General features: G+C 46.3%; 1 protein-coding gene across 2 annotated transcripts in view; it reads left to right on the forward strand.

The window, feature by feature from the left end:
• The window catches only part of PAK1 (p21 (RAC1) activated kinase 1), a 119,939-nt gene extending 105,680 nt beyond the window's left edge, over positions 1-14,259 (forward strand). For both annotated transcript variants that reach the window (XM_034759107.1, XM_034759108.1), the window contains 3 exons: positions 6,869-7,065; positions 9,221-9,358; positions 11,078-14,259. In XM_034759107.1, the coding sequence (XP_034614998.1) occupies positions 6,869-7,065; positions 9,221-9,358; positions 11,078-11,164 (422 nt within the window). In that variant the 3' untranslated portion in view covers positions 11,165-14,259. The remainder of the gene's footprint in view (positions 1-6,868; positions 7,066-9,220; positions 9,359-11,077) is intronic.
• Positions 14,260-24,355: the final 10,096 nt, after the last annotated feature.

The raw sequence follows: 24,355 nt of genomic DNA on the forward strand, positions 1-24,355 counted from the left end.
CTCCGTTATAACCCATAGATGATTTTTCTAGCTGTTAGCCTGGGTGCAAGGCTCAACCTGGGATCTAAAAATTAAGCCGTATGTGTTCTCCCCCTTACCTCAACCTGAAATAAAATTCTACCAGCAAAGTTTTTGCTGGTAGTTATGTTTCTTCTTCAAGTAGATGCAGATATATATTCCAGTTAGGTGTGCATGCACCCAGTACACCAGAGCTGAAGAAATTTCCCTAGCAGTACCTATAGGGGGTGGCACTCATGCTTAGTGGCCATAACCCCTCCCATAGCTACATGAGGCAGTGTTGTCCTGACCCTCCCTCAGTTTATTCTTGGTGCCTGTGGCTGGAGTCAGCGCCCTGTGTGATCTTAACCTCGTTACCTCTCAACTAGTTTACTATTTTCCCTTGTGTGTAGTTAGAACATAAGAATGGCCCCATACTTGGTCAGACCAAAGGTCTATCTAGCCCAGTATCCTGTCTTCCGACAGTGGCCAATGCCAGGTGCCCCAGAGGGAATGAACAGAACAGATAAGCATCAAGTGATCCATCCCCTGTCGCCTATTCCCAGCTTCTGGCAACCAGAGGCTAGGGACACCATCCCTGCCCATCCAGGCTAACAGCCATTGATGGACCTATCCTCCATGAATTTATCTAGTTCTTTTAGTTAGTAGTACCTGTAGTGTTAGAGTAGCATTAATTGTAGTAGTTTGTTTCCTTGGTGATGCTGCCACCGATGTTTAAAACGTGGTTTCTGTGAAGGAGTGATCCCCACATGCAGTGCTTGTTCTGTCTCGATGAGGCCCACATCAAAGTGTTGTGTGATGAGCAAATCGTTTAAGAAAACGGACTCAAGAGGCATGGGACATTTGCCTGAAGCAGCACCTGCTCGAACAGGCCGTGCAGCCTGCTTCGGTACCAGGGCCCTCACTGGGTTGCAGATCACCCTTGGGTTCTGAGAGTGCTGCCACTTCATGTTCCGGAGCAGTCACCTCTCTGAAGAAACTGAGGAGCTGTTCCTGCTGACAGCGCTGAGGAAAAGGTCCCATGACACCACCTGAGATTGCTTCAGGTCTGGGGGTGACTCTTCCACCTGACCCAGGAAAAGCACGGACCAGCACAGAATTGGTGCCAGTGTGCGGAATGGCACAGGTACCTCTAACCCTTACCTGGTACTGAGTAGGAAGGCTAGAATCCCTGTACTGTTGACTCCGGTTCTGGCATCTTGAGTCTGGTACCAACTAGGGAGATACTGATACACCAATAAATGTGGAAACAGTCGGTACCAGGCAGCTACAGACCTCCTCTGCCTCTTGGTCCCAATCTCTCCATTGGTCCAGGACTTCTCCAGGACTGCATCATGTATAGTTCTGTTGGCTGAACAAGTGCTGAAACCTCAGGTCTATCGGCACCATACCCCAGTGTTCCCCTTCCAGGGTCGGTGCCAGAATCGGTACAGGAACTCAGTACCAGGAATCTCCTCTGCACAGCTACGGTTGGCTCCGCAAGTGCTTCCATGGCAACTTTCACCTCCCTCAACGTCGGTACCATCAGACAATCTGGTACTGCTGCTGACTTTGGGATTGACAACGCTTCCAGAACCAGCATGCTCAATACTGATGGTACCGTTTCCATGGGCAGCACCTCTTCCTGCCTTGTTCTGGACGGGGGATGCATTAGACAGGTTACTTGTTCCCTCTGGTCTCGCTCCACCCTTTTTTCCAGGATCCCGAGGCTCCTTGGCATCTGTGTCGGGGTTGTCATTCTCCTGCTCTCCATGGCCTGACCAGCACCGGGGCCCTTTGATGGAATGTTACGGTACCAGGATTGATGCTTGTCTCATGGTCAGGAGGGAGGCCTGTGGCCTGGTACTTACTGGCCACCAATGCATTATCCATGTCAACGGCCTCCATGGAATCCTCCTCGGTTGCAGAGGTCCCACTCTTTGTTTTGCTTGAAGGCAAAATTGCTGGCCAGGTCTGCAGTGATGACCATCATGGTACACTGCAGTCCCAGGCTCTGGGGGTCCTTCTCCCTGCAGAGCCTCCGAAATCATCCCGTCCGGGTCCGTCAGCCCTGGAACGGGATCTGGCTTAGGCTCAGGTAAGGGCCTAGTCTTCATTTCTGGAAGATTCTGTGCTGCCTGGCTCATCCTTGCCTTCAGTACCAGAGGATTTTAAGGCATACCAAGAGCTTTTGCGGGGCATAGCTTCTTCCCTCAGTATCCAAGTGGAGTTCTTGCAAGAGAATACCCACAAATTAGTGGATATCCTGCAGCCGTCTGCTCCTGGGAGAGTCGCCCTCCTATCAAGGACGTGCTCCTTGAACCAGCTAAGGCGCTCTGGAGCATGCTGGCTTCGGTACCACCTGCAGCTAAGCGCATGGAAAAGTGCTGTTTCGTTCCCATGCAGAGATTTGAGGGGTTTTACTCCCATCCAGCCACAAATTCCCTAGTTGTATCTGCGGTGAACGACAGAGCCCAGCAGGGCAGTCCCCTAAGCGTAGGGACTCCTCTTCCTTATGGATGCGAACTAGCAACGCTTGTGGTCCAAGTATGATTTTGTTAACTGGACAGTTGTGTCAGAGTTCACAGACCAGCTGCCTTGTGAGAGGAATTTTGGACATTTGTCACTGAGGGCTGCTTGGTGGCTAAGGTGATCTTGCAGCCCATGCTAGACATCGTGAACACTTTGGCCGGGGTGGTGGCCTCTGCAGTCACCATGAGGAGGGCTTCTTGGCTGCAGAGTCTGGGCATTGCCCCTGATGTCCAGCAAGTCATTGAGGATTTACCCTGCAACAGCCAAACGCTGTTTTTTGACAAAACTGACGAGAAGCTGCATTCCTTCAAGGACTCCGGGGCTACCCTGCGGTCCTTCGGGGTGTACATGCCAGTGGCGTTCAGCAGCAGTATTGTCCATAGCACACGTTTGGCCAGCCTTGGCCTCCTCCAAGGCAATGGGACAAACCCAGAAAGAGGGATAGATTCAACAGGAGAAAGCAGTTGGTCTCAGGGTTCGGCCAGTCCACACACTGTCCTCCAAGCGCCCATTTTCCTCTTTGGTCCAGAGCACTGTTCCAGTCATTGTTCGTCTCCTGATCTCCCTGCTTTGGGGACAGGCTGGCCTGCTTTCACAATGCTTGGGGCTCGATCATCACCCACAGCTGGGCCCCAAACACCATCAGATTGGGTTATGCCATCCAGTTCCTCTCCACAACTCCTTCCCACCCTCCCTCCCCATCCCTCTTCAGGGCCCCCTCTCACGAGATACTGCTCTTTGAGCAGATCCGCTCTCTGCTGGCTTTGGAAACAACATGGTTGTGGAACAGCTGAATGAGGAGGAAGAGCCGTGTTTGGTGGCTGTCCAACAAATCCTCCTTAACAGTAGAGGACAAATCCTCACTGCCAGGGTGCCCTATTCAGTGAAATGGAAGCGATTTTCGGTGTGGCCGTTAGCCTGCAGAATCCAACCATCGCTGACCTCTGTCCAGGGCATTTTGGAGAACCTGCTGCACCTTCTGTCATTGGAGCTTGTGTTTAGTTCATTGAAAGCGTATCTGGCAGCGATATCGGCATTTCATTCCCCCCTCCCCCCATTCAGGGAAGATCCATCGTCTTCAATGCCATGGTAGCAAGATTCTTAGAAGGGCTCCTTCATCTACATCCTCCATTCCTAGAGCCAGTTCATCTGTGGAAACTTACCTCATCCTAACAGCCTTAATGGGACCTCCATTCGAGCCCCTGGCATCTTGTCCCTTACCGCTTGTGTGTCAGAAAACTGTATTCCTGGTAGTGATCACATCCCCAAGGAGAGTGTCAGAGTTGCAGGCTCTGATGGCAGAGCCTCCTTATACACAATTCTCCAAAGACAAAGTGACCTTAGGGCCTGCATCCAAAATTTTTGTCTAAAGTGGTTTCTCAGTTTCATTTAAACCAGGTGATGTATATACCTGTGTTCTTTTCTAAGCCATATTCATCTCCAAAAAGCAGTGTCTCCATATCTTAGATGTCAGGCTATCCATCTGGACAGGCCTAAACCATTTCTTGCTTTGCCTCATTTGTGTCGTATGCAGGGTCAAGTGGTCTCTGCAGAGACCATCTCCAAATGGATAACCTCCTGCATCAAGACTGCGTAGGAAATGGCTCTGGCTACCTCCTCTCAGTGGGTGCGAGCTCATTCTATTATGGCGCAAGCACCATCCGTAGCGTTCCTCAGTGACATTTCCATACTGGACATTTGCAGGGCTGCTATGTGGTCGTCAATACATACGTTCACGAACCATTATGCCATAACCGCACGTTCCAGGGTGGATGCAGACTTTGGTAGAGCGGTCTTGGAGTCACTGTTTAGGTAGACCCTGAACCCTGCCTCCTGATGGGGTACTGCTTGTGAGTCACTCAAGTGGAATACACGGCTGTGTCTACTTGAAGAAGAAATGGCTACTTACTGTAACTGTGGTTCTTCCAGATGTAATACAGTCATGTATTCCATGACCCAGCCTCCAGCCCGTCTGTATTGGAGTCTTGTTTCCAGGCATTTGGTGCTAAGAACCGAAGGAGGATTGGGACAGCGCCGTCCCATGTAGCCAGGGGACGGGCTATGGTGACAAGGCGCAAGTGCTGCCTCTCTGCGGGTACTGCTAGGCAAATTTCTCCAGCTCTGGTGCGCTGGGCGCACACGTACTTACGTGGACTATACACATCTGTATCCCATCTTGAAGAATCACAGTTCCAGTAAGTAACCATTTCTTATGGTGCACGAGGCATGAGAGAAACCAGCTTGCTGGATTGGCTTTGCAAGGCAAACAGGAGTAAATACTTGTTTTAATCAGTAAAATAAGCAGATGAGTTGAAAAGACATGGGGATCAGAAATCTTCACTTACAGGTTCCATTCCTACTTTTGACCATAACTGAATTTAAATGTCTAAAAGTAAATTAATTTTAGTATGGACATAAGTGTTCACACTTTAAAGCAAATCCAGCTAGATGGGATGATGTATCTACTGTGGAAATAACACAACTGATGAGACAGATGTGACACATCTGATGAGAAAAAACATAGACTATCCTAATCCCAGATCAGACTTTGCATCAGTTCACTTTTCTGGCAATGTCAGCTTAGAATAATGACATTTAGAATGTACACCATCTATAGTGCTTTACGCTTTCAAGGTGCTATAAGGACACTACTTTTTCAGGGAGGTTGTGAGACAAGAAATACTGTCCCCATTTTGTATGTGGTCATGGAGGTGTTCACTTGTCCAACGTCATTACAGTGAGTCATTACAGTAACTCCTTGCTTAACGCTGTAGTTATGTTCCTGAAAAATGCGACTTTAAGCGAAATGATGTTAAGCGAATCCAATTTCCCCATAAGAATTAATGTAAATGGGGGGGCGGGTTAGGTTCCAGGGAATTTTTTTCACCAGACAAAAAACTATATGTACACACACAGTATAAGTTTTAAACAAACAATTTAATACTGTACACAGCAATGATGATTGTGAAGCTTGGCTGAGGTGGTGAAGTAAGAGGGTGGGATATTTCCCAGGGAATGCCTTACTGCTAAATGATGAACTAGCATTCGTCTGAGCCCTCAAGGGTTAACATGTTGTTAATATAGCCTCACGCTCCACAAGGCAGCACGAATGGAGGGAGGGGAGACAGCATGGCAGACAGAGAGACACACCCTGTGTGTGGGAGAGAGAGAGATGCGCATTGCACCTTTAAGTACGCGGACACCACTCTAACTACATTGCCTTTAAAAAGATCAGGAAGTTGGGTCAGCAGCTACAGCCAGCAAGCTCTCTCCCTCCTGAGCCCTGTCGTCCCCATCTTGCTCCGTATGGAGAAGGGGTAAGCAGGGGGCAGGAGTAGGGAGGAGGGGGACACCCTGATGTTAGCCCCCCACTTCCCCTCTCCCCCGCACAGCAAGCAGGAGGCTCCCAGGAGCAGCTCCAAGGCAGAGGGCAGGAGCAGCACATGGCAGTGTGGGGAGGGACAGCTGAACTGCCGGCAATTGATAGCCTGCTGGGTGGCTGCTGCACAGGGAACTTAGGGGAGCTGATAGTGGGGCTGCCGATCCACCCTGTTTCCAAGCCCCCACCAGCTAGCTCCAACGGGCTGCTCTTCCTGCAAGCAGTGGACAAAGCAGGCGGCTGACAAACAACGTTATAAGGGAGCATTGCGCAACTTTAAACGAGCATGTTCCCTAATCGATCAGCAACATAACGACGAAACAACGTTAACCGGGACAACGTTAAGTGAGGAGTTACTGTACAGAATCCAGATGCCTTGTGTCCTAACCACATAACTATCCTTCCTTCCATAACTACGGCCATCGCTTACATTAGCTGATGCATAATATGAAACCCATTTTCAGCCTTGTTTTTACTCAGTTCTCTGGCATTAATGGCATTCTCATAACACAAGAACTAGGGGTCACCAAATGAAATGAATAGGCAGCAGGTTTAAAACAAACAAAAGGAAACATTTCTTCACACAACGCACAATCAACCTGTGGAACTCTTTGCCAGAGGATGGTGTGACGGCCAAGACTATAACAGGGTTAAAAAGGAACGAGAACGGTTCATGCAGGATAGGTCCATCAGTGGCTATTAGGCAGGATGGACAGGGATGGTGTCCCTACCCTCTGTTTGCCAGAAACTGGGAATGAATGACATGGGATGGATCACTTGATGATTACCTGTTCTGTTCATTCCCTCTGAAGCACCTGGCACTAACCACTGTCAGAAGACAGGATACTGGGCTAGATGGACCTTTGGTCTGACCCAGTATGGCTGTTCTCATATATCTTTGTGAACTAACTTATCTTTAAAATGTCTCCTTGCTTCCCCCACCCCCATTTTCTCTTTCAGCTGACTTTGGTTTCTGTGCCCAGATAACACCAGAGCAGAGCAAACGCAGCACCATGGTGGGGACACCTTACTGGATGGCTCCTGAAGTGGTGACGCGGAAAGCTTATGGGCCGAAAGTGGACATCTGGTCTCTGGGAATCATGGCTATTGAAATGATTGAGGGAGAGCCCCCTTACCTCAATGAGAACCCCCTGAGAGTAAGTTAATGCTATGTCACTGGAGTGCCGTGCGAGAGTCAGCCAGACGTGCGAGAGTCAGCTTCGCTTTAGTGATAGTTACTGTATAGTCATACGTTAATAAGGAAACCTCCAAAGTTTCTGCATTAGGGCGAATGGATGCATCCTGGATGCCTCTCTGAACTTCTCTGCTATATTAGGCCAGAAGCAATACAAGAATAGCCTTTCGTGCCATTTCTCTCAGTCCCTATCCTGGCTAGAAACTAGAAATGAGGAAAATTCTGACCATTTCAGAGCCTTAAAAGTCTGAGTTTGGTTCTAGCTAGTGGAGGCCTGTGGTCTCGTTTTTGTGAACTGATTTAACCATCCTTCGCAAGCTGTCTTTCCAGGAATACCTTTCCAGTGGCCCACTTCAAAGCATGGCAGGCACTTTTGTAGACTCACTCCTAAGACATTGAGGGCCAGATTGTGGGTAGTTACTTGCTATCCCAAGTTATGGGCGTGGGGCAGCAGGAGCACCGCTAGGCATAGTGGTCTGTAATTCTGGCTGGCTTCTCAAATCCTCGAGCCCAGCCCCTTCTGTGCAATCCCATTCCATTTCACTGCCTGGTTCTCATGTGGCAGTGGTGGATGGGTTGCAAAGGCTGAGCCCAAGTATTGCAGGAGAAGTTTCAAATCCAAACACATTCGTCAACTATTAAAAAAAAAAAATAGAAAATGTTTCTGTTAATAGTTTTGTAAAATGTTGGGGTTTTTACATAATCTAAAAATGTCTGTCCTTGTCCTTTTCCATATATGATAGACACCAGACCTTCCCTTATTCACTTGGGATGCAGATGACCCGCAAAGTTAATCAATGGATCAGATTATCCCTCTGTCAGTCAGAGGTGACTCCTGAGAGGATGAGAAGAGTCTAGCCCAGTTTGTTTAACGTTTGTTTCCAGTGCAAGAGACTAAGGCCTTGTCTGTATGTACAGCACTGCAGCTGCACTGATACAGCCGTGTCGCTGCAGCGCGTCTGATGAGGACGCTTTGTGCTGATGGGAGAGAGCTCTCCTGTGGGAATAAAAAACCCACCTCTGCCAGTGGCAGAAGCTACGTCGGTGGGAGGAGCTCTCCCGCCAACATAGAGCTGTGCACACCAGCACTTACATTGGTGTAATTCATGTTGCTAGGAGATGGAATATTCACACCCCTGAGCAACATAAGTTTTGCTGACACAGGCTGTACTGTAGACATAGCCTAAGAAAAAGCCCAAAGGGAGGGAGGCAGTGAGGAGGAAAGAAGGGAAAGGAAGTGAATGTTACTTAACTGGCCTCATTAACTTAACACTATGGCCTCATTTAATTCAAGGTGCTCCAGTTCCCAGGCTGTTGAATTGCTCCCCTTAGGTTCAGGGGCTCTGAAAAGCCTTCAGACTACCTGGGAGCACCAAACTGATTCTTGCCTTCTTTCTGTTCAGGTGGAGACCTCCTCCTCCAGAAGGATGGTTCTCATTTAAATCAAATTCTCTGAGCCCATTGGTTCTTAATTCCCTCTGTTTGGAGCAGTCGGACTTTACCCTGTCATAGTGGGAAAGCTGGTTGTTCTTGCAAGGTGCTGAGTGCCTGAGCTATTGCAGGCAGGCACTCAGTGTCATACAAAAATGGGCTCTCTGGGTTTGTGTATGCAGGGACATTTACAGACATAACTATGCCAGAAGAGTTACGCTTCTGTAATTATAGCGGTATAACTCCCTGTGTGGACATTCTTCTTGCAGAATAAAAGTGTCCACTCAAGGAGTTATACCAATATAAACCACAGTGGAGTAATTATACTGATATAGTTATGCTAGTAAACTCTTCTGTGTATAAAAGCCCTTAGACAAGGCATGAAATGTTTTTTCTTCTTGCAAATCCCTCCAGATGACTATAGAATCCAAACCTGGATTAATAGGGTAAAATACTAGAGGACTGGATCCTGTCCATTTAAAAATAGGGCAGACAGCAGTGCTGTTTTATAATAAACATGAATGGACATAAGCGTGTATGAGTCATGCAACAATTTGTTCCTAACCGAATGTGCAGGAAAAATAGAAGCCTGTGTAATTTGTAGAAGGAGGGATCTTGCTCAAACAAGGGGTGAATCTGAATGGCCCCTCTTTTCCTTTTGTTTCCTTGGTGTTCGTTTCCTTCAGGCCCTGTATCTCATTGCCACCAATGGTACTCCAGAGCTGCAGAACCCTGAGAAGCTTTCGCCCATATTTCGAGACTTCCTGAACCGCTGTCTCGAGATGGATGTAGAGAAAAGAGGCTCTGCCAAGGAACTGCTACAGGTAACCACTGGGAGCGGGGTGGAGAGTCGAGCTCAAGTCAAGCCAGCACTCTGGCCTCTACTAAGGATTTCTTTCATGTTTAAAATGGCATGGCTGATGGCACACGCATGCCTGAGGTGACTTGCCCGAAGGGGCACAGGGAGTGGCTTGATGAGGATTTTTTACTTTAGGACTCTTTCCCTGGTTCCCATCCCTTTTTGTTTTAGCCACTGTCTAATGGCAACAGCTGGGTGGAATATTCTGTAACCAAATTCAAAATGCTCACTCTGGGCCTGGCCCTCCAAGATGCGGAGCCCCTTACTCCCATGGTTTCTCCACAGCTGGTGCCCAACTCTGTGTGTGTCAGCACTCTCCCTCATTGCTCAGTCTTCTCTCCCTGCTGTTCTTGGCCTTGTCAACTGAATGATTCCCACGACAGCCCTTCTGCTGCAAGTGTCTTTTTATACCATGTCTCAGTCCCTGCCGTCTCTCTCCTTTATTCACCTCTGCTTGGCTACAAAGGGGACTTCCTCCCTGTCCATGCTCTGGTAGTCTGCCTTACCTTGTGTCTGCTTCCCCTGAGACGCCTCTACTCATGCCTTAATCGCTAACCCTGTATTGGGTGCCATTCTCTCACTGATGCTCTTCCTAAATCCCTGCTGTCTCTGTTTCAGAAGCCCGGGTGTTGTAGCCAAAATGCTTCCAGGGAGCAGAACAGTACTGGCCTCTCACCCACCTCCCCTCTGTTTCCACGGATGTCCAATTCCAGGACTGAATTCAACCCCATCCATTTGCGTGTGTTCCACTCCCACAGAAGTCCAGTGGGAGTTGTGCATGTGTGACTGATGGGATGGTCATGTCCCTCAATTCATTAATGCCTGGGCTCTACTTGACTTCCCTCACTTGAGATCCACTTAAGTCTGCCTTCTGCTCTCCTCCCTTGACGCGCTATGGTCGGATTGGGCATTAGAAGCTTTACTTGTTACCCCCTATACATGGAATTATTTCCCCACTGCTGCAGGTATTGCCATTTCTTGAAATTTACCTCAAAACCCACCACCTTCAGCTCAGGATGAACTCTCCATACAGTGCTTTGTGGCACCATGTATAGTGTGATGGATGCGCGACCATATCTGGGTTGCATTGTAGTAAGTGGAAGGTGTCCAGCAAATGGACGCCTGGATATCTAGTAAATGACTTGGATTGCCAGTTTGACTATAGCTGTGCCAAACTCCAGTTCCGCTTTGCAGATATGAATAGATTGAAAGGCCGGAAGGCACCATTATGATAATTGAGTCTGACCTCTTGCATGACACAGGCCATAGAAAATCACCCAGTGACTCCCACATCCAGCTCAAAAACTTTTGGGTGAACTAGAGTAGATCTCTGTGTCTTTGTTCTGTCCAGGACTAAGATCCTCTAACTTTCCGTTTATATTTTTGAATTAACTCCGAATCCATGACGAATTTCCTGAGTTTCAACTAGTTTTGTGCTACAAGCCACAAAGCTGGGAATTTAGCCTGATTTTGGTGCAAAGCTGGAACTCAGTCCAGGCTTGCTTGAAAGGTTTGTGACTTCAGCAAACCTTTTAGTTTAACCTGGTTTGAGTTTTGAGCCTGTAACTAAACTAAACTGCAAACCACTTGAGCGCTGCATGGCTTCAGTGCAAACGTTTCACTCTGTGGTGAGACTTGACCTCAAAGGTGTCGTCAATAACGTAGTTTTCTCCTTCTCTCCTAGCACCAGTTCCTGAAAATTGCGAAGCCCCTTTCTAGTCTCACTCCTCTGATTATTGCCGCAAAAGAGGCAGCGAAGAACAACCACTAACGCGGAATCATCATAGTCATCGTGCCAAGTCTTTTCAATGTTCATTTCAGACCCTGAAATGAACTTCCTGCTCCTTGGGGGTGCCCAAAACTTTCATCCGCTGAGAGTGGGCCACAGAAGTAGTATTTGTTGAATGTTAAAGGAGGCATTGCTGATCTAAAGCCGTGAACAGCCTTCTCACCCTCTTTGTGGGAGAAGACTATTTTGTATGGTTGACAAGGTCTTTGTGAGAATCTCTGAGCCTGATGTAGCAAAGCCAGTTTGATTTCATATCTCTTACTGTGTTTATTTTTTAACATAAGTGTGGAGCCTTAGGCCATGTTTATCTTAATAAATTAAATCTCTCGCTGGCTGCATTTTCCCTGCCTCTGCCCAGCTCAGTTGTTACACTACTGAAACTCCTGCATGCTTCGGATTACTTGAATAATGGAGCAGCCAGCAGAAATCTGAACAGCTTTAATAACTGAAAAGGGGGCTGCAAGAGTATGTAGCACCCGAACACTTCCTCAGTGCTGCCGGACGCCTTGACAGAGAGAGCTGAAATATTCCGAATGAACTTTCTGCAACCATCGGAGGATTTAATTCATGGATCACCTTTGTGCTATGTCTTGTGACTCAGCCTCTGATTAAAAGATCCTCTTTCTGTTTTCATCTCAGATTTGTAGGCTTCCGTTTTCAATTCTGCTAATTATTAGATCACTTCCAAAAAATAATATTTCTGGTGCGTTAGAAGGTGAATCGCAGAAGAAGGTGGCAGGCCTATTTTTAAAACTATTTCATTTGTAAAGCACAGCTTGTGTTAAAGAAATCACTGCTCTGTATCATAAAACACTGATACAGTGGTCACCATTACAATATCACCATTTGCCCACAGTTTGCCACAGTGGTATTTGAGAAAGTATAATTTCCTATGCCAAGTTCAGATGCTGTTGGGTATGGTGTGTGTGTGTGTGTGTGTGTAAGCTAAATAATCTGTTTTCTTTATCCTGTGATTTATCTGGAGAACCAAGAGGGTTGTTAATTCCTCTGGTTGCCACAGTTTTTAAAGCATCAGGAAACTTGGAACTGCATCTGAGTGGAGAAATCTGTGTCCTAAACACTGGACTATAACCAGCTGTATGTTGATTTTAATAAAAACTGCTGCATTTCTGACCTCAGGGTGGGGGAGAGAGGATTTAGAGGATTAACTTCAGTCATAAACACACTCCTCTCAAATTGGACTACTGTTCATGCTATTCTTTGTTTGCCACTGGGTGTCCAGAGGTGATGGCTAAAGTGGTAGGTGCAAACTAGATTATTTTACACTCGGAGTTCCCTAGACCTGCGTATATCCAATTATGAACATGATATGGAGTCTAAGCAGCTGTAATTTCCATACTGAGGAACCAGAAGATCGTGTAAAAAGGCATGCGTTAAAGTCAGGTGGGAGCTGCTGTCTCACTCTCTGCTGTTGTTTTCCTTGCCATGGCCTCCTCTTCTGGCCCCTTATGGTATAAATTAAACCAATGTATGAGGGCTTAAATGATGGAGGAACCTCCAGGCCTACAGCAAATGGTAATAGTGCATAGTAGTTCAGTCCAACTCCTAGGTGAAACCTGTAATTGACCCTTTCTGCTTGAATACCAATGGATTTTTCTTCGTCTTCCTCACTCTGGTCTCTGCGTCTTCCCTTTTTGCATAACAAGTTACTGTGTTTAGCCATAATATCTGCCAGATGTACAGTATTTGGGAGATGGAGGACCAAGAGGGTTGTTAATTCCTCTGGTTGACACAGTTTTTAAAGTATCAGGAAACTTGGAACTGCATCTGAGTGGAGAAATCTGTGCCCTAAACACTGGACTATAATTTTCCAAGTGAACTTTAATTTCAAATGCCTCATCTTTTTAACAATTGGTTTGTATAGTTCAATCACCATCAGGTACATACACATCTCCTGGTGCAGAGCACTTCTGCTTTTCAATATCTTATGTACATTCACTGTCATATGAAAATGCAAGCAGTTCCTTTGCTGGTATGAATGTATCTACACTAGAGGCTTTTGCCAGCACAAATCACACCTTACACGTCCTTGTCTGACATAGTTCTGCCTGCAAAAGTCTGTAGTTAAGATCTCGCCTAAAATAACCTGGATTAAGATGCTTTCAGGGCCTCACAGCTCGACACAAGTTAAAACAGGTTCAACTAAAAGGATGATCCGAGTCACTATTTTCCCCAGCCCACCAGCTGAATGTTCACAGCATGTTCACAGCTCGCAATAAGATCGTAATTTTAAACTCCAGTCATTAAAAATCCCATTTGTTCACCTTTCTGTGATTAAGGATTTCCCTGGACATCTGTTTCTGAGTAGCCTTGGATTTCTGGGTGAACACCTAGGACTCTGAGAACACCTCAGAGTTACAAAATTTTGTCCTAGGTGTTCACCCAGAAATCCAAGGCTAGTCAGAAACAAGAACACCCCAGCCCTAGGGGAAGTCTGATCAGATAGACACTCCCTGGGGAATTTGGACAGAAGTGGAAGGGAAGTAGCATTGCCTTGAGTAATTGTTGGATAAACGAGGGGTTTATTTATATTTTCCCAGGCACTGTCTGATTGGCCCATGTAATGGGAAATGGACTACAGGCCACATCCTCAGCTGGTGGATATCCGTGTAGCTCCACTGATTTCAATGGAAATACATTGCTTCATGCCAGCTGCCCGACATCTCTAAGACAAAGTCCTTGTAAATAACAGGGATTAGAACCTGATCCGTAAAGGCACTGTGGGTCCTTGCCTCACAGTGGGAGCCCGGAGGGTTGAGGAGTTATTTAGCACCTCACATGATTAGACTCTATCCATGTTGGCTGCTACCATAATTGAGCATGGGTGCTGGTAGCAGGATTGCAGCACAACTTCCCCTGACCAAGGATTACTTCTTATAAATAACCATGTTAAATCATGCTTCAGGCTATCCATCGCCCAGGGGGGACTACAGTCAGAAGGAACCATCTATTCTTTGGCTTCTGTCCCTCAGCTAATTTCTAATCCATGGTGGTGCTTTGCCTATGATTCCATCATCACTACTTAGTTTTCTTAATAGCTTTCTGTGAGAGATTTTGCCAAAGGCTTTTTGAGGCCCATTGATAAATTGTAGGATTGTGACATCAGAGCTATGTCATCTTCTAACATACTACGTTCTAACAGTCTGGCTTCATTGCCCTGATCTATTGACATGAAAGTCAGTGGTGCAGAGTACAATGGCTGTCTGTCTGGGCCTGATTTAAGTTAACTGCCTCAGGTACATCAGGTAAATTCTTCTGTTTGAGTTCTCATGTAGTTTAAAACTCTGGTATTTGCCTTACTTTTAGCACTTGGTTGGACTCATGTATCAACACGTTGCCTTTCCCATTCAGTCATCGCCTCCCATGTCCTGGGCTCAGTGCTGCTTCAGTTCATGCATATATGATTGGCTAATGCCCATGTACAGTAGAACCTCCGAGTTACAAACACCTCGGGAATGGAGGTTTTTCGTAACTGAAAGTTTTGTAACTGAACAAAATGTTATGGTGGTTCTTTCAAAAGTTTACAACTGAACATTGACTTCATACAGCTTTGAAACTTTACTATGCAGAAGAAAAATGCTGCTTTTAACCATCTTAATTGAAATGAAAGAAGCACAGAAACAGTTTCCTTACCTTGTCAAATCTTTTCAAACTTTCCTTTTTTAGTAGTTTATGTTTAACACAGTACTGTACTGTATTTGCTTTTATTTTATTTTTTGGTCTCTGCTGCTGCTGCTTGATTGCGTACTTCTGGTTCCAAATGAGGTGTGTGGTCGACAGGTCTGTTTTGTATCTCTGAAGTTCTACTGTACTAGAGTAATAAATCTGGTCTGATTTTATGGCCATCACTCTCTGTCTTGGGAGCAATGCTTTCAGAACTTCAAGACGTTAAAACTTCTTCAGTTCACTTGGAGAACATTTTCATTACACACATTTAAAAATTAAAAAATGCCGGGAAAGCTCTTTCCAATGAAGATACATCTGCATCGTTTTGATGATCGCTTCTTTGGTTTTTTCCATACTCTGGTCTTTTCAAGGTAAACGCTAGTCCTTCAAATGTATTGTCAACAATCCTCGTGCCTGTTTGTGAGCCAGATTCCTCAATTATGCCACTTAATTAGTTCCCCATTTAATATCTATTTATATTTAAATGGCTCCTTTATATTAGCTGCTCAGAACATAACTTAGTAGATTCTTCATTTGCCAACTACCCACCCTCTGAAAATCAGCCCGCTTTCAGGTGTCTTGATCGTGACAAGTACGTCAAGGAATAATAAGGACTGCTCACCGCTGCAAATCAGTGACTCGCACAAGCTTATCAAGAAATTAGGCTGACATCAATCTAGGCAATCAAGGCCCGATCCAGAGTCCACTAGAAGTGATGGAAAGACTCCCATTGACCTCAGTGGATTTTGAAACAGGCCCTTGAAGAATAGCAAATCCAACGGTTTATCCCTCTCCCTAAAACGTAAGAGGCAGATGGGAACTTACACAATATGCTTCCTGTGTTTAACTGTTAATAGTTAAAATGTTTTTTTCACTTAACTCCTCAATGTTTATAGAAATAATTTATTTTAATGAGTTTCTAGGATTTTGTACCCAAGAGGGAGAGGTGTGTGTGTGTGTGTGTGTGTGTGTAAGTAAATTCTTTGTGTGCCTTTTAAAAGAGAAGGCTTGTAGCTGAGGAGGAGAATGGGATTGAGTGAATAGCAGCCCATTGTTATGGCTTTGATAGCACAGCTTCACTCTTGGAATGTCTTAATTAAAGGGACATATCTGTACCGTTTCAGAACATAAATTTGCTCTATTATTTGTTACTGCTTGAGACGAGTTATTTATGTCCCTGGCAGGCTGGAATATCCCTTTAAACAAAAGTGGTGGGAGTTCTTCTTGAGAAGACCCAGGTTTCCATAGAGACACTTCTGCTCTTTTATTTGCCTTTTTAACAGATCTTGGTATGTTCAAGGCCAAGTTTAAGTAAAGACGTGGAGAAAGCCCTTTACATCCACACAAAGGCCAACATTTTACAAAGGTGCGAGTGATTTGGGGTGCCTTAGTTTGGTAGGTGTCCCAACTTGAGACCCTGGTTTTCAAAAAGCTCTGAAAAAGTTGGGCAACCCAACATTGAGGCACTCGAGATCAGTAGTCGCTTTCATAAATCTTGGCCAAGAACACAATAGCTATGATAATACACATAGGCCATATTTACAAGGTATTTATGATGTGTGAGAACAGACTGATTTTATGACCTGTGAGTTAGCTAGATGCAAGTTTTAAAGAATGTTTTGCCTGTCACTTGTTGACATAAAGCAGGTCCAGACAAAGATCCCAGAAAAATGCTCCACTTTGAATTGATTATATGAAATAAAATGTTTTACAGCAAAGCATGTGAGCTAACATAACCCACAAACAATGTGTAACAGCATATTTGATCATGTAATTCTCCTAAAATTTAGTAGAGGTGAAGTCAGGCTTACAAATGACCTGGCTAACATTGTTTTTTGGCATGGTTTTTGATTTGTTTCATTTCCACAAAGCCCACAATTTCCTCTCTGAGTCAGAGGCCATCAGACTGAGCACATGGATAATTCCCTGATTCAGGACCTGACTGTTGCCAATGAAAGTGTACAGAATCAAATATGGGATCTTAGAGAAACAGCTCCCAACCTTGATACTGAAAAGCAGGAGCTAATAAAATAAAATAATTGCATGAAAGACCTGGACAGAAACTTGCAAGCCGAGATAGACTGTTTCAGAACAATGGTGGAAGATCGGCAAAGAGGTGGAGAATGTCAAGGAGATTCTGGGACCAACGGAAGTAAAGATTAAACATTTGGAATTCCAAAACAGGAACTTGGAAAGAGCCAATGACCAACTGACTGATGAAATAAAGGGAATGTGTCTCCAGATTTCTGCATATCAGGATTACAAATCTTTTCAAGGAGAGAGATCTGGTATGGGAAACGTAACGCCTGAAATCCAGAAGTGCTTGAAACAGCTTCATAACAAGCTGGAGATTGCAGAGTAGCAGCATAAAGAGGAAAAATGCCAGGCCTCCAAGTTAAGGCACGTGCTGGAAGGATTTGAGCAAATCTGGGAGGTTCAAAAAAATGCCATAATCCAGCTGAAAGGATAACTGGAAAATTCAGTGCAGGAGACTGGAAAATGAAGAACGAGCCCAGGTTCGTTCGTTGCTGCATAAAATTGTGGAAGCAAAGCTGATGCAGGATTCACTGAACAAGAGAAACTTTCTCAATTGCCTTTCAAAAGGTGTCTGGCTTGTATTCCCCTTGGTCCTATGCTTTGGATTTATGACCACATCAGTCATGCTATATATCTTTATATTCAACAAAGATTTAAGTCCGTCAGTCGTCAACTGCTGTTTTCCGACCACAATCTTGAGTTTGCTGAGAAACCTGTCTCCATATGCTATCTGGAAATATGATGGCCTGTGGCCATTTTAAAGTCAGCTGTTCAGCCTCTCTTCCATCTCTTCATATCAGCTGAATTAACCCTCCTTCAATGCCTGGATTGTTTCTTCTTGATGTATCAGCTCAATCATTTTTTTAAAAATGCTTCTTTAAAATAAAATAAAATAAAATAGATTGTCCGCTGGTTCTCCTTTGTGTACTATTTGGATGACTGATTTCAAAGAGTTCCAATAGATGAGAGAGGTGTAATTTTCCTTTGAGCATCCACACTCATTACTGTTCCTATTACTATATCATGTTTGTCTAGGTATTTTTATAACTCTTATTTAAACTAATTTACCTGCTATTGACGTAAGGCTCACTGGCCTGGGATTCCCAGGGTTGCACCTACCACCTCTGTTAGTTGAAAACTTGTTGAGAGAAAATAGAATTGCTTTATTGATAATGATCCTAAATGCCAGTATCTAATACGGAGGCACCAGATAAGAGAAAGAAAGGATGGGCTTGTGGTTGAGAACTGGGACCAGGGAAATCTGGGTGCAGGTCCCAGCAAAATTCTGCGTGACCCTGAGCAAGTCACTTTCTCTTTCCCTGCCTCAATTCCCCCTGTGTAAGATTCTTCCATTGTCCCTCCCCTGTGTGTGTCTTTTCTCTTTGATTGTAAAATCTTTAAGGCGGGGATTGGACCCTGATTGTATTTGGGGCCGGCAGGTGCTCCAGCTATACAAAGAATAGATACCAACAAAGTTGTGATCTAATACTTGCACAGTGGAACAGGAAAGTAGTTTCTCATATAAGGGAAGCTAGCAGCAGCCTGGCCCAACCAAAGCAATGCAGTTAATATTGTGCATGTCTCACCATGGCATGCCTGAATGCTTTATCCTCCTGAAGTTAAATGAACCAAATGAAATGCCTTGAGGGATTTCACAGGCTTGACTCCTGTAACAGAAGGTGGGAAAGAAAAGCTCTCCTAGCGATGCCCTTACTGGCAAGGTAGGCAGTTCACAAAACACAGGATGGGAACAGCTGAAGCCCCGTTAGAATGAAAGGTGAAACTGACCCACGGCACTAATAATTCCTTGGTAAACAAGCGCATTGTACGAAAACATGCACATAGGGACCTACATAAGGATTGAAGGCTGCAACTTAATCCTGTTAATCGGCCGCTATGTAAATTCATACTGCACCATAACTGGCACTTTCATCTGCAGATTGCTTTGCTAATTAATCCTTAACATGTGCCTCCCTCATCGGGGTGTTCATCTCCCTTCTAGAGATGGGCAGGTGTGTGCGCGAGCATACACACACTGTTAGAAGTGAAACACCCAAATGTGAGTCCCACTCAGGGGCTAATCTCCTCTACAGGGTGTGGCCATTGTTCTTTCCTCACCTTGCCAGCTGAATCAGTGTTAGCTGATCCTCCTAACTTCCCTTTCTCTGAGAGGCTAGAGATCTTACAAGGCGGAGGACCATGTGTTACAGAGTGCTGTATCCCTTGCAATCGTCTTGTGCCTGTGGGTTCCTGGCATGGCTAGTCCTGTATTGTTTATATTATGGCACCACTCAGTGGTTCTAGGTGCTGTGCAAATCTATGGGACGATGTACAGTACATTTATAACTGGAAAGTATTATTTAACATTTATATTGTGCTAGTGCCAAGAGGCCAAACAGGTCAGGGCCCTGCTTTGTTAGGTTCTATACAAACAGATAGCTGTGATTGTAAAAGAAATGGGGCAAAAGTACAAATCACCTCCCTGCAGCAAATACCAGTGGGTGAGGGGTAAGAAACTCTGCAAAGATCCCTCACTGAGTTCTTTTCAAATTCTTCCATTAATGTATGTGTGTGGGAGGTTGCTCCCCCTGTGGAAGAAGCACAAACCCTACTGATCCTGTGAGACCCACAAAGCCCTGTGCCTCCATAAGCCCCTCTCATACACATGCTTCCTTCATCACCTCCCATCAAAGCACACACTAGCCTGATTGTGCTTGGCTTAGAAAAGACACTGCTCACAGGAGCCCAGCAGGAGGCAGTGTAGAGTTAGAATACAAGGCCTGGTTATGTCCTCTGCTGAAGACGGGCCTAAAATGAGTGAAACTGCCTTCTTCACAGGAGAGCAGCAAGTATCTTGCAGATTATTGCTCGTCAAGTTCTCTATGGTAGAAAGCCTGTGTGGGGCGGGCGGGCAGCGGGGTAGTGCTCGGCAAACGATACTTGACTGCATTGAAATTGTGATAAGCTCCTGTTGGTGGAGCTTCTTCATTTTGGCTAATGCACTGGAAGGAAATGATAGCTAGCGACTTGTGAAGCGTAGGTTACTGAAAGTTCAGAACGGTTTCTGTTTCAGAGTGAAGTATAACTGGTGCCCAGTCTTTTCAGAAGCTCAAACACTTTCCACTGAAGGTTAATCACTAGAACATCAAGTCAAGATTTTCAGAAGTGCCTTGTGATTTTTGGGTGCTGCAAGTGGCAGTGACTCATGCATGTGACTTGTGGCTGCTGAAGTTTGTGGGAATCCAGCATGAGACACCTTTAAAGGAGCATGATTTCCAGACAGAGTTGAAACTCGTAAGAACGGCCATACCTGATCAGACAAAAGGTCCTTCTAGCCCAGTATCCCGTCTTCCGACAGTAGCCAATGCCAGGTGCTCCAGAGGGAATGAACAGAACAGGTAATCATCATGTGATCCATCCCCTGTCGCCCATTCCCAGCTTCCGGCAAACAGAGACTAGGGACACCATCCCTGCCCATCCTGGCTAATAGCCATTGATGGACCTATTCTCCATGAATTTATCTAGTGCTTTTTTGAACCCTGTTGTTGACGTCACTAGGCATAGCTACCAGGTAACTCAGGGGGATGGAAGGCCATAAGTGCCGATGAAACCCCTCTGCTCTATGTCTAAGTGAGCCACAGTAACTCCATCTTGTGAACCTTGACCAGCCTACATGCTAGCAGCCCAATGCTGAAGCAGAATATGTGATGATCAGCTTTTTTTAGCAGACAGCTTCAGTTTCACTCGCACTAGCAGAAACAGTAGTGATGGGGGGGGGGAAGTGGAGGAAAAGGCCTACTGAGTAGAGTTTGCAAGGCCGAAGATAAGCATGCGAACGGGAATTCTTCTAACATGCACAATGTGTACCTGCTGTAACTGCTGTCGGGTAGGGAGGGGTAGGAGGGAGAAACCAGAACAAAAGGCTTACTCAAAATAGTTTGGAATATAAAATGGGAAACCTGCTTGTATGTGCTGTGCTTGATTTGAGACGTGCCTGTCTCCCTGCACCACTTTGAGTTCTCAAATAAACTTTGTTTGCTTCTCCACCCTAGTCTGTCTATTGGTGTGGCGCACACCAGGCAACGAACCCTGTTGCCCCCTCGGGGCCCTCTGGGCCGGCAACACTGTTATAGCCTTGGCCTTCACAACATCCTCTGGCAAAGAGTTCCACAGGTTGACTGTGTGTTATGTGAAAAAATACTTCCTTTTCTTTTTGTTTTTTTTTGTTTAAACCTGCTGCCTATTAATTTCATTTGGTGACCCCTAGTTCTTGTGTTATGAAGAGTAAATAACACTTCCTTATTTACTTTCTCCACACCAGTCATGATTTTATAGACCTCTATCATATCCCCCCGTTAGTCGTCTCTTTTCCAAGCTGAAAAGTCCCAGTCTTATTAATCTCTCCTCATATGGAAACAGTTCCAGACCGCTAACTCACGCTCTGAAAATCAGTCCCCTTTAAGGGGTTTCAAGTTGGGCACCCAAAGTTGCTAGTCAGTGCTCTTTATATTCCTAGGCAGGTTGGTTTATAAGAGCTAAAACAGCAGCTCATAATGTGTTCACCAGGGCCGGCTCCAGGCACCAGCCCACCAAGCTTGTGCTTGGGGCGGCACCTGGAGGGGGGCGGCGCGGCGCTCCGACTCCGGCCGCCGGGGAAAGCAGAGCTGCAGTGGGCTCGCCGCCCTCCCCCCGGCACTCTGGCCGCCGGGGAGAGCGGAGACCCGGCAGGGCTCGGCGCCCTCCCTCCGGCGCTCTGGCCGGTTGGGGAGAGCGGGCCCGAGGCCGGGCTCGGCGCCCTCCCCTGCCGCACTGGGCGGGGGGCTTTTTTGCCTGGGGTGGCAAAAAAGCCAGAGCCGGCCCTGGTGTTCACTCTTTTCTCTTTTTAATTATTGGATTGTATAGGGCAGGTTCTTGATGGAATATTAAAGAGGGTATAAAAATGCACCCCATGAACATTTTGTGTGGAAAGATAGTCTTGCAGTAAAGGCATGACCTGGGAGCCAGGAGATCCAGACTCTAATCCAAGTTCTACCACAAAGTTCTTTGGACTTCAGTTAGGGAGAAGTTTTCAAAACCATTTAACTCCTGTGTAGGCAGCCAAATGAAGAGATCCATCTGTCTAACATTCTCAGCACCCAGCAGCTCTCGCTGAGAACAGGAGCTACCGAGGGCTGAGCAAGTTAATCTCTGTTGCCTCGTTTTCCTCCCATCTGTAGAAAATAGTAATTACCTGCTTCACAGGGGTGCAGTGAGGCTAACTCAGTGCATGTTTGTAAAGTGCATAGAGACCCTCTGAGTAAAGGTGCTAGCGAGGGATGAAGCATCACAGGCTGGGTTTCCTTTTTTGAAATCCTTTATAATCCTCATTCCCCAGGTTTAATCTCCGACTCCTGTTCAGTGTGGGTGGTAGTACTGTGCAGAGAGTGAGCAGAGAATGTCTTCTTAGGGTATGTCTACACTACGGGATTAATCCGAATTTAGATAATTCGGATTTGAGAAACAGGTTGTATAAAGTCGAAATGAGTGCGGCCACACTAGCACAGTAATTCGGTGGTGTGCGTCCAAGTACCGGGGCTAGCGTCGATTTCTGCACCGTTGCACTGTGGGTAGCAAATCCATAGCTATCCCATAGTTCCCGCAGTCTCCCGCGCCCATTGGGATTGTGGGTTAAGATCCCAGTGCCTGATGGGACAAAAAACATCGTCGCAGGTGGTTCTGGGTACAGTCTCACTTCCTCCCTCCCTCCCTCCCTGCATGAAAGCAACGGACGGCAGACAACCATTTTCGCGCCCTTTTTCCTGGGTGGGTGAACACTGCAGACTCCATACCACGGCAAGCATGGAGCCCGCTGAGGTCAAGACAGCACTCATGAATATTGCAAACACCTCGCGCGTTCTCGTGGAGTTTATGCTCAGCCAGGACCAGAAAAACGAGGAGAGGAGGCAGCGGCGGCGGCAGCATGATGAGGACATGGACACAGACACGGATACAGAATTCAGTGAAACCACAGGCCCCGGTGCTTTGGAGATCATGTTGTTAATGGGGCAGATTCTATCCATGGAACGCCGATTCTGGGCCCGGGAGACAAGCACAGACTGGTGGGACCGCATAGTGTTGCAGGTCTGGGACGATTCCCAGTGGCTGCGGAACTTTCGCATGCGTAAGGGCACTTTCATGGAACTTTGTGACTTGCTGTCCCCTGCCCTGAAACGCCAGAATACCAAGATGAGAGCAGCCCTCACAGTTGAGAAGCGCGTGGCGATAGCCCTGTGGAAGCTTGCAACGCCAGACAGCTACCGGTCAGTCGGGAATCAATTTGGAGTGGGCAAATCTACTGTGGGGGCTGCTGTGATGCAAGTAGCCAAAGCAATCACTCAGGTGCTGCTACGAAAGTTAGTGACTCTGGGAAATGTGCAGGCTATAGTGGATGGTTTTGCTGCAATGGGATTCCCTAACTGTGGTGGGGCAATAGACGGAACCCATATCCCTATCTTGGCACCGGAGCACCAAGCCACCGAGTACATAAACCGCAAGGGGTACTTTTCAATGGTGCTGCAAGCACTTGTGGATCACAAGGGACGTTTCACCAACATCAACGCGGGCTGGGCGGGAAGGGTTCATGACGCTCGCGTCTTCAGGAACACTACTCTGTTTAAAGGGCTGCAGCAAGGGACTTACTTTCCGGACCAGAAAATAACCGTTGGGGATGTTGAAATGCCCATAGTTATTCTTGGGGACCCAGCCTACCCCTTAATGCCATGGCTTATGAAGCCATACACAGGCAGCCTGGACAGGAGTCAGGAGCTGTTTAACTACAGGCTAAGCAAGTGCAGAATGGTGGTAGAATGTGCATTTGGCCGTTTAAAAGGCCGCTGGCGTTCATTATTGACTCGCTCTGACCTCAGCCAAAGAAATCTCCCCATTGTTATTTCTGCTTGCTGTGTGCTCCACAATCTCTGTGAAAGTAAGGGGGAGACCTTTATGGCGGGGTGGGAGGCTGAGGCAAATCGCCTGGCTGCTGATTACGCGCAGCCAGACACCAGGGCGATTAGAAGATCACACCATGAAGCGCTGTGCATCAGAGAAGCTTTGAAAACCAGTTTCATGGCTGGCCAGGCTACCGTGTGAAATATCTGTTTGTTTCTCCTTCATGAATACCCTCCCCCTTTACTGACTGATTTTCTGTAAGGAACCCACCCTGCCCCTTCCCCCAGCTTTCTTTCAAACCAAATAAAGTCACTATCATTTAAAAATCATTTATTCTTTATTAATAGATTAGAAAAAGAGGGAGGGAACCCGGGTGGTATTTGGGAGGAGGATTGCTGGGAAGGAAAAAGCCACAAAGAAAAGGTTAAAAAAATGACAGCCTTTTGCTTGGGCTGTCTACTGGGGTGGAATGGGAAGGTGTACGGAGCCTCCCCCCCCGTGTTCTTACACGTCTGGGTGAGG

Source organism: Trachemys scripta, chromosome 1 (assembly GCF_013100865.1).
Source record: "Trachemys scripta elegans isolate TJP31775 chromosome 1, CAS_Tse_1.0, whole genome shotgun sequence".
NCBI classification, from domain to species: Eukaryota; Metazoa; Chordata; order Testudines; family Emydidae; genus Trachemys; species Trachemys scripta.